Source organism: Sceloporus undulatus, chromosome 6, assembly GCF_019175285.1.
Source record: "Sceloporus undulatus isolate JIND9_A2432 ecotype Alabama chromosome 6, SceUnd_v1.1, whole genome shotgun sequence".
NCBI lineage: Eukaryota > Metazoa > Chordata > Lepidosauria > Squamata > Phrynosomatidae > Sceloporus > Sceloporus undulatus.
Window position 1 is genome coordinate 15,932,630 of NC_056527.1, and position 13,667 is coordinate 15,946,296.

The following is a 13,667-nucleotide window of genomic DNA, read 5'->3' on the forward strand; positions in this document are numbered from 1 at the left end:
CTTATTAGAAGCTTTCTGCCTTGTAGGCATTCTTAAAAGTTTAAAGATTACTAGTCATAGCTCAAACAAAATGATATAGTAGTTTCTATACAGCTTTTCTGTTCTTGAACTTGATATTTGGAACTTCTTTTTTTTGGCAGCTTGTGGTGCAGCGGCTGGGGTATGACACTCGTGTAACTATCCTGGGTCATGTTCAAAGAGGAGGCACTCCCTCTGCTTTTGATAGGATTTTGGTAAGTGAAACTCAACCAGTTTCAGAAAAACAGAAGATGACAAATTGTGAGGTGTTTTCAGTCATGTTTGATATTGTGTTTGAAGTTGCATTTGGTCCATTCTGTAATTGCTGAGATTTTGAAGACTATTACATGATATCCTTGGGGGAAAACTGGTGGACTAAGGCCTAGCTTTAAATTCGTGTTCGGCAAAGTTACATATTAGTTAGAACTGGACTGGAATCTTGTCTTGTGTGTTGAATAGTTGTTACACATGTACATGCAAGAAATATAGAAAGGATGGGTTGACTATGCAGCCCCACAGTGCTACAAACTACATCTACTTTGTGCTTCTCTCTGTCTCGCCACGACTGTCATAATCAAAATAAGGTCACAGAACAGCATCCTCTGGGTGGGACTTGCCAATAGATTGTTAGGGATAAATGTCCTATCTCAAACTCCCTTTTTCTGGGTTTAGTCCTCTAGTACATCTATTTCTGGATCAGGATAAAGTAGCTAGATCTTTTGGAAAACATAGATGGAGGCTCCATCCACACAGCAGAGATAATCCAGTTTGACACCACCTTAACTGCCATGTCTGAATCCTGGGAACTGTAGTTTGTTGCAGCAGAGACAGATAGGGTGAAATGTCCAACAAATCTACAAATCCCAGAATTCTATAGCATTGAGCCATGGCAGTTAAAGTGATGTCAAACTGCATTATTTCTGCAGTGCAGATGCAGCCTTCCTTATCTGGAATTCCCAAATCAAAAATATTGCAAAAAACCTAAACTTGTTTCATGGATGGCTGATAGAGTCACACCATTGCTTTCTGGTGGTTTAATAGAGACAGACTTTGTTTCATATACAAAATTACTAAAAATATTATATAAAATTACCTTCAGGCTTTGGATTTGCAAAATCAGAGCAGAGCAGGGAAAGACAAGGAGGTCTTGGAGATGTCTCATTCACAGGGTTGCCATAACTTGGGCCAACTCAAGGGCACTTAAAACTAACAAATGTATATGCAAAACACAGGTATTCTGAAATCCAAAATACTTCTGGTCCCAAGCATTTTGGATAAGGGAGACTCAGCCTGTATAAGATAATAGTCAAGTAGGTGCCAGATATGTAAGTAAGTAGAGTCTTGATCAATTAGATGCATAATATATATGATTTTTTAAAAGCTTACTACAGTTCTTCACCAGAATTGAAAGAAATGTGTGGATATTTCTGGTGATAGTATTGTAATTTCTGCCTTCCTCTTTGTAGTGTTACAACATAGATCTTGAAAAGAGAGCACTCTGTAGATGCTAGTTGACACACATCAAATAATCATTTTCTCTGTGAAACTTACTTGTACATTTAAAAGTGTGTGTATGATTTCCAGGCCAGTCGGATGGGTGTAGAGGCAGTACTTGCTCTTCTAGAAGCTACACCTGAAACCCCTGCTTGTGTGGTATCTTTGTCTGGAAACCAAGCTGTCCGCCTGCCTCTGATGGAGTGTGTGCAGATGGTGAGCTGCTGAAAGGAAGTCATTGTATTAATCCATTAAAATGCTATCTTGCTGGTATCAGTCAATAGTCTGTTGTTATATGGAGCACATGTAAAGATGTTAGCAGAATGTTTATATACACTGGACACAATGAGTTCTAGTCATTACTTCAGTAGCAGTTTCTGGAATGAACAATCACTACATGAAAAATAACAGCAAACAGCCCCATGGATTTTTTTTTTAAAAAATCTAGATACCTTATGTAACAGTCGGCTCGTGTATAGTGTTGTAATAGTCTGCTCTCTTTGGTGATAGTTTGGTCACTTTTTACAGATACCAAAAATGTAATCTGCTAATATTATAAACTGGGGAGCCAGCATGGCATTGTGATTTGAGCATCAGACCAGGACTCTGGAGATGATGATTTGAATCCCAGTTTGGCCATAAAACTCACTGGGTGACCTTGGGCAAGTCACACTCTCAGCGTCAGAGGATGGCAATGGCAAACCCCCTCTGAAAATACATGCCAATAAAACCTTTAGGGCCGACATAAGCTGGAAGTGACATGAAGGTACATGACAACAATATCATAAACAGTTATCTAATGTTGTCCTTAGTCTGCCACAGGACTGAACTACTTAAGAGAGGAATAAAATACATGTATACACAGATGTAATTTATGTTGAACTTGCTATTCTTGCTTCTTAATACTAGTGTGTATGATTGCACTGGAAATCCCACTGAAATAATTTGAATTCAAATGATTTAATTATATATATGGTACAGTCGGTCCTTGGTATACGCGGGGGATCCGTTCTGGACCCCCCCCCCCGCGTATACCAAAATCTCGTATGCTCAAGTCCCGTTGTCCCTCTCCTCTCCTCGTCCAACTCTTTCCTTCCCTCCCTCCCTCCCTCCCTCCCTCCTGACCTTTTATCCCCGGTGCCCGCGTCGCGGCGGCTGCCGCGCCGTCAGCCATAGCAGGGGAAGGCCGGGTGGGGGGTTTGGAGGCAAAGAAGCCTCCAGATTGCACCTGGCCCTTCTGTGGCGGCAGCGGCGGCAGCGGAGGACCAGCGCAGAGGCCTCTTCGGCCTCCTCTCCGCCACCGGTGCCAGCACCTCTGTAAAGGGCCAGGTGGTGGGCTGGAGGCCTCTTGGCCTCCAGTCTGCCACTCGCCCCTGCATCAAGGTGCGTGGCACCGGTGGCGGAGAGGAGGCCGAAGAGGCCCCAGGCGCTCGTCCTCCTCTTCTCCACCACCATTGCTGGGGAAGGCCGGTGCTGCTCCGGAGGCCTCCAGAGCAGCGCCCGCCCTTCCCCGGATGTAGCTCCCGAGAGAGCCGCTGGCGCTCTGAGGAGACCAGCGCCAGAAGTCTCCTCTCCACAGCCACAGCTGCCTGGGGAGAGGCCGATGCTGCTCTCCTGGAGGTCTCCAGGAGCAGCACCCGGCCTTATTACCCTGGCAATGGCGGCGGAGAGAGGAGGAGGAGGACGAGAGCCTGGGGCCTCTTCTTCGCCTCCTCTCCACCGCCGGCGCCAGCACCATCGCTGCAGGGCCAAGTGTCGACTGGAGGCCACAGCCTCCAGCCCGCCACCCGCCCTTGCAACAGAGGTTGCTGGCGGTGGCGGCGGCAGAGAGGAGGGCCAAAGAGGCTTCTGTGCGCTGGTTCCTCTGCTGCCGCCGCCACCACCCAGAAAAGGCCGGTTGCAAGCTGGAGTCGTCTTGTCACTCACAAAACCCCACACCTGGCCTTCCCCCTCGCTATGGCTGATGGCGCGGTCGGCAGCAGCAGCGACGCGGCACCAGAAGAGAAGGTAAGGAGGGAGGGAGGAAGGGAAGAAGGAAAGAGTTGGGGAGGAGAGGTGGGAGGGAAGTTTGTCCTCAATGGCGCGCGCGTGCACGTGCGCCGCCATTGGGGACAAAATCCCCGGATTGGCATGCGCGTATGCTCAACCGTGCATGGCAAATCCGTGTATAAGAGAATACCGACTGTACGCTAGAAGATATATCATTGTATGACAATCTCTTCCTTTCCCCCCCTTTTCTCAAAAGACTCAAGATGTACAGAAAGCCATGGATGAAAGAAAGTTCCTGAGGCGTGCAACTCCGTGGAGGTATTCTGTTGTTCTTCATTCCTCTCTGGCACTGATTACTGTCTTGGCCTTCAGCCATCATTGGCTAATTGTTTAAAGGGATTTTTATCATGATGATTTTTTTTAAAAGAGAGATTTATTTTCCTATAGTTCTTTTTCCTGAGGGCTTGTTGATAAATGCTTGTGTAGAATAACAGAACAAGAATCTGTAGCTATGTGATTGTCTGAGGCCAATGTTACATTATGTTAAGCATCCATTCTATTCTGTGTGATTGACATTCAAAGTAGAGCAATGTTTTTCCATTCATTCCAAGCCAGAGTGAACAGTACTCTGTGCAACAGAAAATCAATATTGTTTTCTTCTGCAGGATTTTCAAAACAACTTGAATACCTACAAGATTGTCTACCAAGAAGTCAGCTTCTGAGCTTCCTAAGGTAACACCTTAATGTATCTGTAATTATGGGTTTCCCTTGTTTAGTTCATTCCTATTTACTGCCTACTTATTTATTATGCCCAACATAAAAAAATGCAGATTATTTGAAACATTGTCTCCTTGAAACATCCCTTCTAATTTTGATATAACTGACCATGGGCCTATATACTTGATGAAAGAACAGTAAATTCAGAAACATATGACAACAACTTGCCATATATGCTTGGTCTCTTTTTCATTACCACAGCACCTTCAATGAAGGGCTTTGGTCTGTGTGACTAAAACTAACATAATCTAGCTGTGATATTCCAAGATGTGCCTGATTAAATTTTTATTATTTAAACAAATGAAAGTTGTACCGGATCTATCTCTCTAGCAAAATAAGGTCCAAGTTCTAATTGTACAGGCGGCCCTTCTATTACATGGGGGATCCGTTCCAGAACCCTCCCCACCCCCCGCATAAAAGAAGAAATGGGTAATCTTGAGCCCCATTGGAAGTAATGAGGTTACTCTTTGTTCATAAGCTGTTTAATAGACTGAATTGCTCGTTCTGCCATACCATTAGATTGGGCCTATCCTGGACTACTAAAACATTGTTCAAACTCCCATTCTTTAGCAAATGTTTTAAATTCTTGACTAGCAAATGGCATGTTATCACTCACCACTATTCTTGGTATCCCATGGCGAGCAAACACAGACTTAAGCCTACAAATTACCGTTTTTGCAGTTTTATCAGGTAGACTTATTATTTCTGGATATTTTGAAAAATAATCAACTATCAACAGAAATGGACAACTTTTCCTGTTCAAAAATGTCTATCCCCACCTTTTCCCATGGTACTTCAGGGATATCCTGTGGTTTGAGTGGTTCCTTTTGGTTGTTTGAAGCAAAACATGCACATGTGGCGCCACGTTTGCACCATGATCACGTGCCCCATTACTTCTTCTGGGACATGCAAAGTTTATTTCTGGCGCGGCTTCCAGCATATGCGCTGTACATTACACTTTCCTGGGTTGGCGTAGGACTAGTTTCAGTACTTTCCAGCACACTTACATAAATGTAGTATCCTGATTATTCAGCTGCTCAGTATTTTAAAATCAGATTTTGTGGCAAAACAGGCTGCCCCAAAGGGACAGATTCAAGCTGCCCCTTCTGAAGCCACATGCCACGGCCCCAATCCAACTTTTTTTCTGGCCACAAAAGGAGCAACCAAGAGCTCTTTTTTGGGCTGGCAAAAAACGGCTTTTCTGCCCCTCCGTGGCTGGAAGCTGCTTTTAAGGAGCTTTAGCTGCATATGGTGTACAAACGCCATGCTGCTGGAGCGCCTGAAAGCCAGCCCCCATGTAAACAGACAGGTGGCTTCTGGGCGATTTGGGAGTCTGTGGCATGTAAACGACGCACTCCCAAGCTGCCTGGAATACAGGGCAAAAGGGCCATCTGTTTTAGTCCTTTGTTCAGTTTAGTGTGTGTGGAAATAAATTGTTTTATATGATAGCTAGATTTATAGGAAATGTCTGCAGCCACAGTGCTGCTTTTAAATCTCTCTGTTTTCTTCAACAGGATGATATCTCATATAGTGTATGTAAAAGAAAAGCAATTTTATCAGTCTTAGCAAGCTCTTTTGTTTGCTAGATTTGGAAACTATGCTATTATTATTTTGCATGACAGTCAAGACTTGAGCAATTTATACCTGTGCACTCTTCTGCTTAAAGCTGGTCAGCATACACTCAGATCTGTTTTTCAGTTTTGCTATAGTCCTGGTTTAAAAAAAAATCCAACATGCCTCTATAAAAGCATTATTAACATGGATTAGTTTTAGCAAATAAACCTGAAGTTTATTACCCGCCCCCCCCCCACCCAAAAAAATACTGTACAAAATGTAAAAAATTATTGTGTCCTTAATGGACAGCAAAAAGTCAGACCATATAATAAGTGATGCAGTGAACTGTAATATTGTATGAAACAAATTTACAAATGTGCATTTTCAATTCTAGTATTTTGTACAATTTAGCATAGACGTGCAGGCCTTCAGAAAATACGCTTATGCTGTGTGGCCTCTTTCTTTTGTCTACATGTGGGCTCCTTGTCAAACTGGACCTACCATCAGACTCCCTGGTATGGCTGCCATTATTGTGATATAAGAAGGTGGATTGAGCATGAGCAGATTGTGCTCCTTTGCTTTATTTTTTTCCTTTCCAAGAGTCATGACAGGTAGATCTTACATTAAAGCAGCCTTGGAAATGGTTTTTAATTGTTAATTCACACCACAGAAGCTGAGAAGTTCATAACAATTCCAGCCATTCTTGCAGCAGGTGCACAAATGGAGTACTCACCAGTGCTGCTCACAATAAGAATGATGTGTTCTCCATTTTGGGGCTTAAATACTCTAAAGTCATCAGATCCTGTCTGCTCTTGGAAGCTAAGCAATGTCAGCCCTGGTTAGTAGTTGGATGGGAGACCGCCAACAAATACCAGATGCTATAGGATATATTTCAGATGAAAGAACTGGGATAACCATAGCTGAGTACTCCTTGCCTAAGCCAGCATGCTGTAGTGATTTGAGCATTGGACTATGGCTGTGGAGACCAGGGTTTGAATCTCTGTTCAATCATGGAAACCTCACTAGGCAACCTTGGGCAAGTCCCACTCTCTTAGAGGAAGGCCATGACACCCCCCTCCCCGCCAAACAAATCATATCAGTGAAACCCTGTAATAGGTTTGCCTTAGTATTACCATAAGCCTGAAACAACTTGAAGGCTCATAAGAAGAAAACCTTATGAAATTCATGTGATTTCATCACCTTTGGTCAGCAGGTGGCTTGAAGGCACATACACACATTCTCCATATGAAAGCTTTTGTGGAAGGGCTATGTGGATGTCAGAAAGAGATTTCAAATAGTGTACATTAAGATAGGGGCCAGGAAGCATGAGGTTTCTTACAACTCAAACTTTCTTGGGTGAGGCTGGTAGTTGCAGATTTGGTCTTTTAAAGCTGGTCATTCAGTTAAAGATAGGCTAGTCTTCTGAAAAACAGATGATATTGTTTGAGCATTGCTATAAAACAACAGAACACTTGGACTGAAGAGAATGAAATGGAAAGAGCATGGAGATCATTGAACAGCCATAGCTGAAGTCAAAGGCTTCATTCTCATGTAACCTTTTGTTTTGTTTTGTAAAACACATTTTAAGGAGAAAAACTTGGTTGTGTCACTTTACATTGTAGGTGTAGCTCATGTGACAGTCAAATTTAGAGATTCCTTTTGGTGAATCTATTGTTACTGAGGAACTGGAGGATAAGGTCTTAGCTCCCCTCCAGAAGGAGGGCAGTGGGAAATCATTGATAGTGGAGCAGGACATTTCTGGAGATCTTCATCTGGTTTATTTGAATCACAAAATGTTTACATCACATGTAAAAATGTGGACATACTCTTATCACTGTGTGTGTTCATCTTTCCTTTTACTGCTCCCCCCCCTCCCCATCCCAAATTGCTTCTTAGCTTACCAGATTTGGGTATCTACTTGACCAACATGAAGCTTATGTGGGCCACAGAACTACGTCTAGTAACTACTACTCTAAGGTTAAGACATGTATTTGGACATGATCTTCCTTTATTTGGAACTTCAAGGAACATGGATTTAACATCTTTAAAAAAAAAATTCAGATGTTTTTTACCCGTCAAGATTGTGTTCAGAGTCTTGACTTTGAACATAAAATGCACATGGAATTAGCAATATGTATCAGAAAAGAGATTTTATTATTATAGTTCCTTTTCTGACCTTATCGTATTTGTAATTTCAACTAGAGAAATCCTATAGAATAGCTGAGTAGTGATCAATGCTGATGTAAATGCAGTTGATTCAATGGGAATGCCACTAGTACTATGGCCTCTATATTTGAAAGTAGACTTTTCGATAAATGTAGTGCTGCCTTGAGAAAAGTATATTGAAAAAGTAATCACCATCAGTATGGAAAAGTAAACCTTTAAAATTTTAGCTCTAAATCCAATGCTGCTCTGATGCTGCAGCTCAAGAACAGCCCTTGACACTAGCTCAAAATAGTTTGCAGTGATGTCTAGACCTCTAAAATTAGGGTTTGGGGGGTGTACATGGCTGCTCCCTTCCTGTTTCCATTGATGGAAATAATTGCATTTTTGCCATTTATGACAGACATGTCTTTTATGATAGACTTGTCTTACCTTGAGACAAAACAACTGTGTAGAATGTGTTGTGTGGTTTGAGGTTTGTCCTTCATGTCCTGCCTCATATGCTCATTGGAAGTTCTTGAGGTGAACACCTCTGAAAGCACATAGGCAACTAGTGATAAAAAAGGTTAAGGCAGATGGCATGATGGTTGTATTTTTAGGGGGGTGCATTACTCCATAGGCCAACACAAAGTGGCACGTGACATCGCATATGCTTGGTGCAATGGCCAAGGAAACAGCATCGCTCAAAACCCACTTTGCATGCTTTTTGAATTTTCCTTTATGGAAGTCCTGTTCTGAGGTTGTTTTTGACCCCTGAAAAGTGCTTCTTATGATTGGGTTTATTTTTACACTGAAATATGATATGCGTTTGTGCTGAACCATACAATGCATGGCCTTTTCCTTTGGACACACTGCTGAGAGTAAATAGCTACAGGCTTCGTGAGTGCAAGTGGTTCCCACACAATCAGTGATCAGCTGACTATGTTTGGGCTGCCTGCTACTTTGCATTAAGGCATATTTATTACATTTTATATATTGTGACTGTCTTTAGAAGGTAAGATGCAGAACTTTGATAATTACTTGGAAAAAGTAACCATTATGTTAATCATCACAGTGTTTAAAAGGTAACATCACAGTGTTTAAAAAGTAACCCATTGCTGTGACTTGTTACAGTGGTCAAAACAAATAATTTGTTGTATTCACTAGTTTTCCATTACTTTCTGTTACCTTTTTGCAGGGGAGGTGAAGTCCATATGATTGATCATACAGTGTCTTAAACCATGAAAAATTTGGGTCAAAGTGGTGACATACACACTTTAAAAATATCTTTTGTAAGGGATTGGAAACCATTCAGTCATTAAAGCAATAAAGTCATTTTGTGCTTACTCCTTATATGTTGCTTTTGAAATATGGCTTCCTTGCACGCTTGTTCTCTCAAAAAGTTACAGATTAGGTTGCGTTGCTAAATAATACAATATTTTACTTCCAAGTTTTGGTAATTCATGTGCCATGCTTTCATTTGATTTACTTCTGTATATTTGTAAATATAGGTAGGTAAACTGAAAGGAAATTCAGCTTTTAAATGTGTTGTATTGGCATTTTATTTTTTCATTTTTTGTTCCCAGTTAGTCCACTGATTTAAAATATCTAGGAAGATATACTTGGAGAACAGCATTCAGAGGGGATTGAATGTAAAGAATTTAATTATTTTGTTTTCAGCCAGCACATCAAAATGAATGGTTGTTTTAAGAACTTCACCTAGTTACCACTGGGCCTTAAAATCTGAGAGTAAATGCATTTTTGAAAAATAACTTGCCTACTCTCTGCATTGTTTCAAATCTCTTCAAGTAAATGATTTGCCATCTTTTTCTTTTTAGGAAAATGGATAATACTGTTTCCTTCCATATGTGCGCTATACCTAAGGAAGTTTATTCTTTTCTTCTCTTGCAGACTAACTTCAATGTAGCTGTTTTAAATGTAGGTGCTCCAGCAGCTGGTATGAATGCTGCTGTTCGCTCTGCGGTCAGAATTGGCATAACTGAAGGACACAAAATGTTTGCTGTCACTGATGGGTTCGAGGGCTTTTCTAAAGGGCAGGTTAGTTTGGTCCAAACACTGTCTTTTATCATAATACTATGAAAAGGATTTAATGATAATTTTGACTTGCTTTCTAGCTCTGCTTTTGGGCCATGACACAGCTTTAAAAATCTGGTTTTTGAAATATAATTTCATAGAGATATAGCATTGACACAGATCAGAGCTAGAGCTTCCACTATATCAATCCACATACAAAGTGTGTGTGTGTGAATGTGTGTGTGATCATTGACGAGAACATTGGCCAAATTTTGAGAGACATTTTGTACAGTATCTTGGGAGGGGAAAACAGTCACTACTGTTCTATGGATATGTTAAATAGTGACTAGCAGTACAAAACAACAGAGTTCAGCAAATGCCTTAATGAAACTTGGAGATATACCATCATAAGGTATCTCTCACAACAGAGGTTTATCTATTTTCTGCATTTGGAACTTGTTCCATCTTCACTCAGGTTGCACTTTATTTCTCCATAGTCCTTAAATACCATAAAGGTCTTTGTAAATAATAGTAACTACAACTTACTGCTACTATTTTATTTCTTACCTGTCTCTCCCCAAGGCTCAAGAAAGGGCACAGCATAGATTAAAATGCAATATATAACCAACCATTAAACACATGTTAAAACACATACACATATGATTAAGATGACCATTATACATTAACATTATTCAGATTAAAACATACCAGTTTAAAATGCATAGTTCAAAATCAGCTGTGTAGGTCTGCTGCCAGAGATAGGTCTTTAATACTGTTTTAAATCCAGGCAGCATATTTAGCTGCTGGATCTCTCCTGGCAGGTCATTCCACAGTCCTCTGGGTGACAGCTACATCTAGTCTTGGCCAATTTAGGTAAATGCCTCCTAGAGGACCTAAGTATTCGGAGCAGATTATATGGGATTATAAACAGCTGTGATTACTCATGTTTTTAAAATACATTTGCTTGAACAATTCCTGGGAAATCCTCCATATCAAATTTCATACGTTTGTTCTGAGGTCAGCTTTTAAGCGACCTTGGAAAGAGGCCAGTCTTGGCAGTTTGCATGTCTTAGAATAACCATGGGAGTATGAAATATCTGGAGAGGAAGACACAGGCAAGAACATAACTAGCTGATGAAAGCCAACTGTATCACATAATCTGTTGTCACATTTGTTTCCAGTTTTTGAGGAGGTGTTTATAAAATACCTTGTTTATAATGTGCTTACTCCTGAGGCTTCCCATGTGATATGTTTGAGGCCATGATATATTAATAAGACTGGCATTTCTCATGACCCATGGAAAGGAAGTAGCACTCTCTTTCAATGTTTTGCAGCCCATCGTTTCCCAAATTAAAGATATATAATGATTCTGTGTAACTGTTTTGGTAGGAAGCCAAGGTTCCTATCTAGGCATCTTATTTACACTCACATGAAAGGAGAAAGGGAAAGGGCGTGAGCTTAGGTTGTTGCTGTGAGGCACATGGAAGCCAGTTTGCCCTGATGAATAATCTTTTTCTGGATACCTACCTTGTAGGTAGTCTCCTATCCAGTCTTCACCTTCAGTATTTAATGGAGAATGGCTTCATGGTGGTGGTCATTTTGTCCTCACTTGCTCCTCCTTTTATATTACATGAGAATGCTGGAGAATGCTGGAAGCCAGTTAACGGGGAGAGCATAACTGTGCATCTACACTATAGAAATAATGATGTAGCTCCATCCTGTGGAGTCCTGGGATTTGTAGTTTCACAAGGTCTTTAGCCGTCTCTGCCCAAGAGTGCTGCCACACAAAACTACAAAGCTCAAGGTTCTGTAGGATGGAGCCAGGGTAGTTAAATTGATGTCAAATTGTGTTATTTCTACAGTGTAGATGCACCATTCATGTTTTCGTTTATCTTCTTCATAGCAATCAGTCTTTCCTGTCCTCTTCTTTCATGCCCGTACACTGTTTCTGCATTTTAAGGAGTTGCTCATAACTCACACTGGTTTGCTAGTATATTATTTATGTAACAACATATGTGGGAATGCTGGAGTCCCTTTGAGTAGGAGCACTTGTGGGGCATGCCACTCCACAGAGTGAGTTCTGTTTGACGACCACAGCCTACTGGGACTCATGGTCCTATGCTATGCCCCACAAAATACACTGTGGGAAATAAAAGGTTGTGGACTTTTGGACCAGCAAAAAGACTGTGATGGTTTTGCCATTCCACTTGCTTGTCCAGAAGACTTGTGAGTGCAAGTCTCCCACCCCTCACATTTATCAGATACTTCATCCATGTGTGCCATAATCGACAATCTTTTCAAATCCTTTTCATTTTCCACCACAATTTGTTAAAGGTAACAGGGAGTTAGAGTTTTGTGGAGTCATTAGTTGGAAATGTACAGCTTTATTGTGACTTTTTAAAAGTAAGTTGATGATTCTGGGGCAGTCTATATAGATTTATACACTGAGAAATTGAAGGACAGAACTGAGATGGAATTACATTCACAAGTTTACAGGTTTGAAGTGTAAGCATATTTAAGTGGTTGATGAGGTTAGCTTTCACATATACTACAGAAATGTTAAATAACTTCTACAGTATTCTAATTTATGGCATAATAAATCAAAAATTACTTAAACTTTTTTACTTGTTTTAAATTATAGATCAAAGAAATCAGCTGGGGAGATGTTGGAGGATGGACTGGCCAAGGAGGTTCAATTCTGGGCACAAAACGGTAATTTAAATATTATTCCTTGTAGCAAATTCAGTTGTTAAAACCTGTACAGCCTTGCCTTCTGTAGAAGAGAATGAAACAGCCTGGAAACAGCTACTGAGAAGGTCTCTCACATGACCTTACTAGATGGGCCTGGGATAGTTGTGGAACTGAGTGGAAATCCTACCCTGTAAATCTTGAGACTTGTGCACGCTCATATAGTGATATAGGTCTATATACCTAAGTTATATAGTGTCTGAACACTTTGAGTGAATGAATGGATTTTTATTTCAGTGACCAGAGAGCAGTGGTAGCTGCCACACAGAAACATGGAGGCGAAACAGATGGGCAGGAAAAAGTGGCTTGAAGCTGCCTTTTCTGAAGCCACATTGAAACCCCACCAACCACACCGCCGGCTCCCAAGGCAGCTGGAGTGCTCATGACCACATGATATAGCTTCAAGTCAGGAAAAAGCAGAAAAAAACCTGCTTCTTTTTGAAACAGCTTTTCTCAGCATAAGGTGCCTAGAGGGTACTTTCCTGCTGGCTTCAAGGCATGTGTCATCTAAACACCACACCTTCAAGTCAGCCTGAAAGCACCTCTTTTTGCCTGTCTGTTTAGCCCTTTAGTTTGCAAAGGGATCTTGTAACACCTTTGGACGATGCCACTTGAAAGAGGAAGGAGAAGGAGATTTATGTCACCATTTCCTTGTTTCCCTTGTAGATCCTTGTACTTCGGGAGACCATGAAGATTAGCATAGAGTGAATGCGAGGGAGATTTTCAGGGGTGGGAAAATGCATGAAAATGTTCACCTCTACTAGATGTCAGTTTCTTCTGCAAATGGAAGAAGGTCTTTCAGAATCAACTTGCTATATTTTATCCAGGCACTCCAGATACAACTTGCTATACTGTATTTAGATACCCTCCCTCCCATCCTTCAGGTTCATGGAAGCTGGCAACACTTTAAA

The 13,667-nt window shown here is 41.2% G+C and overlaps 1 protein-coding gene across 1 annotated transcript in view; it reads left to right on the top strand.

Annotated features, from left to right (window-relative positions):
• The window catches only part of LOC121934496 (phosphofructokinase, platelet), a 73,338-nt gene that overhangs the window by 40,327 nt on the left and 19,344 nt on the right, over nt 1-13,667 (top strand). Inside the window, 7 exon segments of the mRNA XM_042475058.1 lie at nt 141-233; nt 1,603-1,728; nt 3,758-3,826; nt 4,167-4,192; nt 4,194-4,233; nt 9,886-10,032; nt 12,650-12,720. Coding sequence (XP_042330992.1) covers nt 141-233; nt 1,603-1,728; nt 3,758-3,826; nt 4,167-4,192; nt 4,194-4,233; nt 9,886-10,032; nt 12,650-12,720 — 572 coding nt within the window.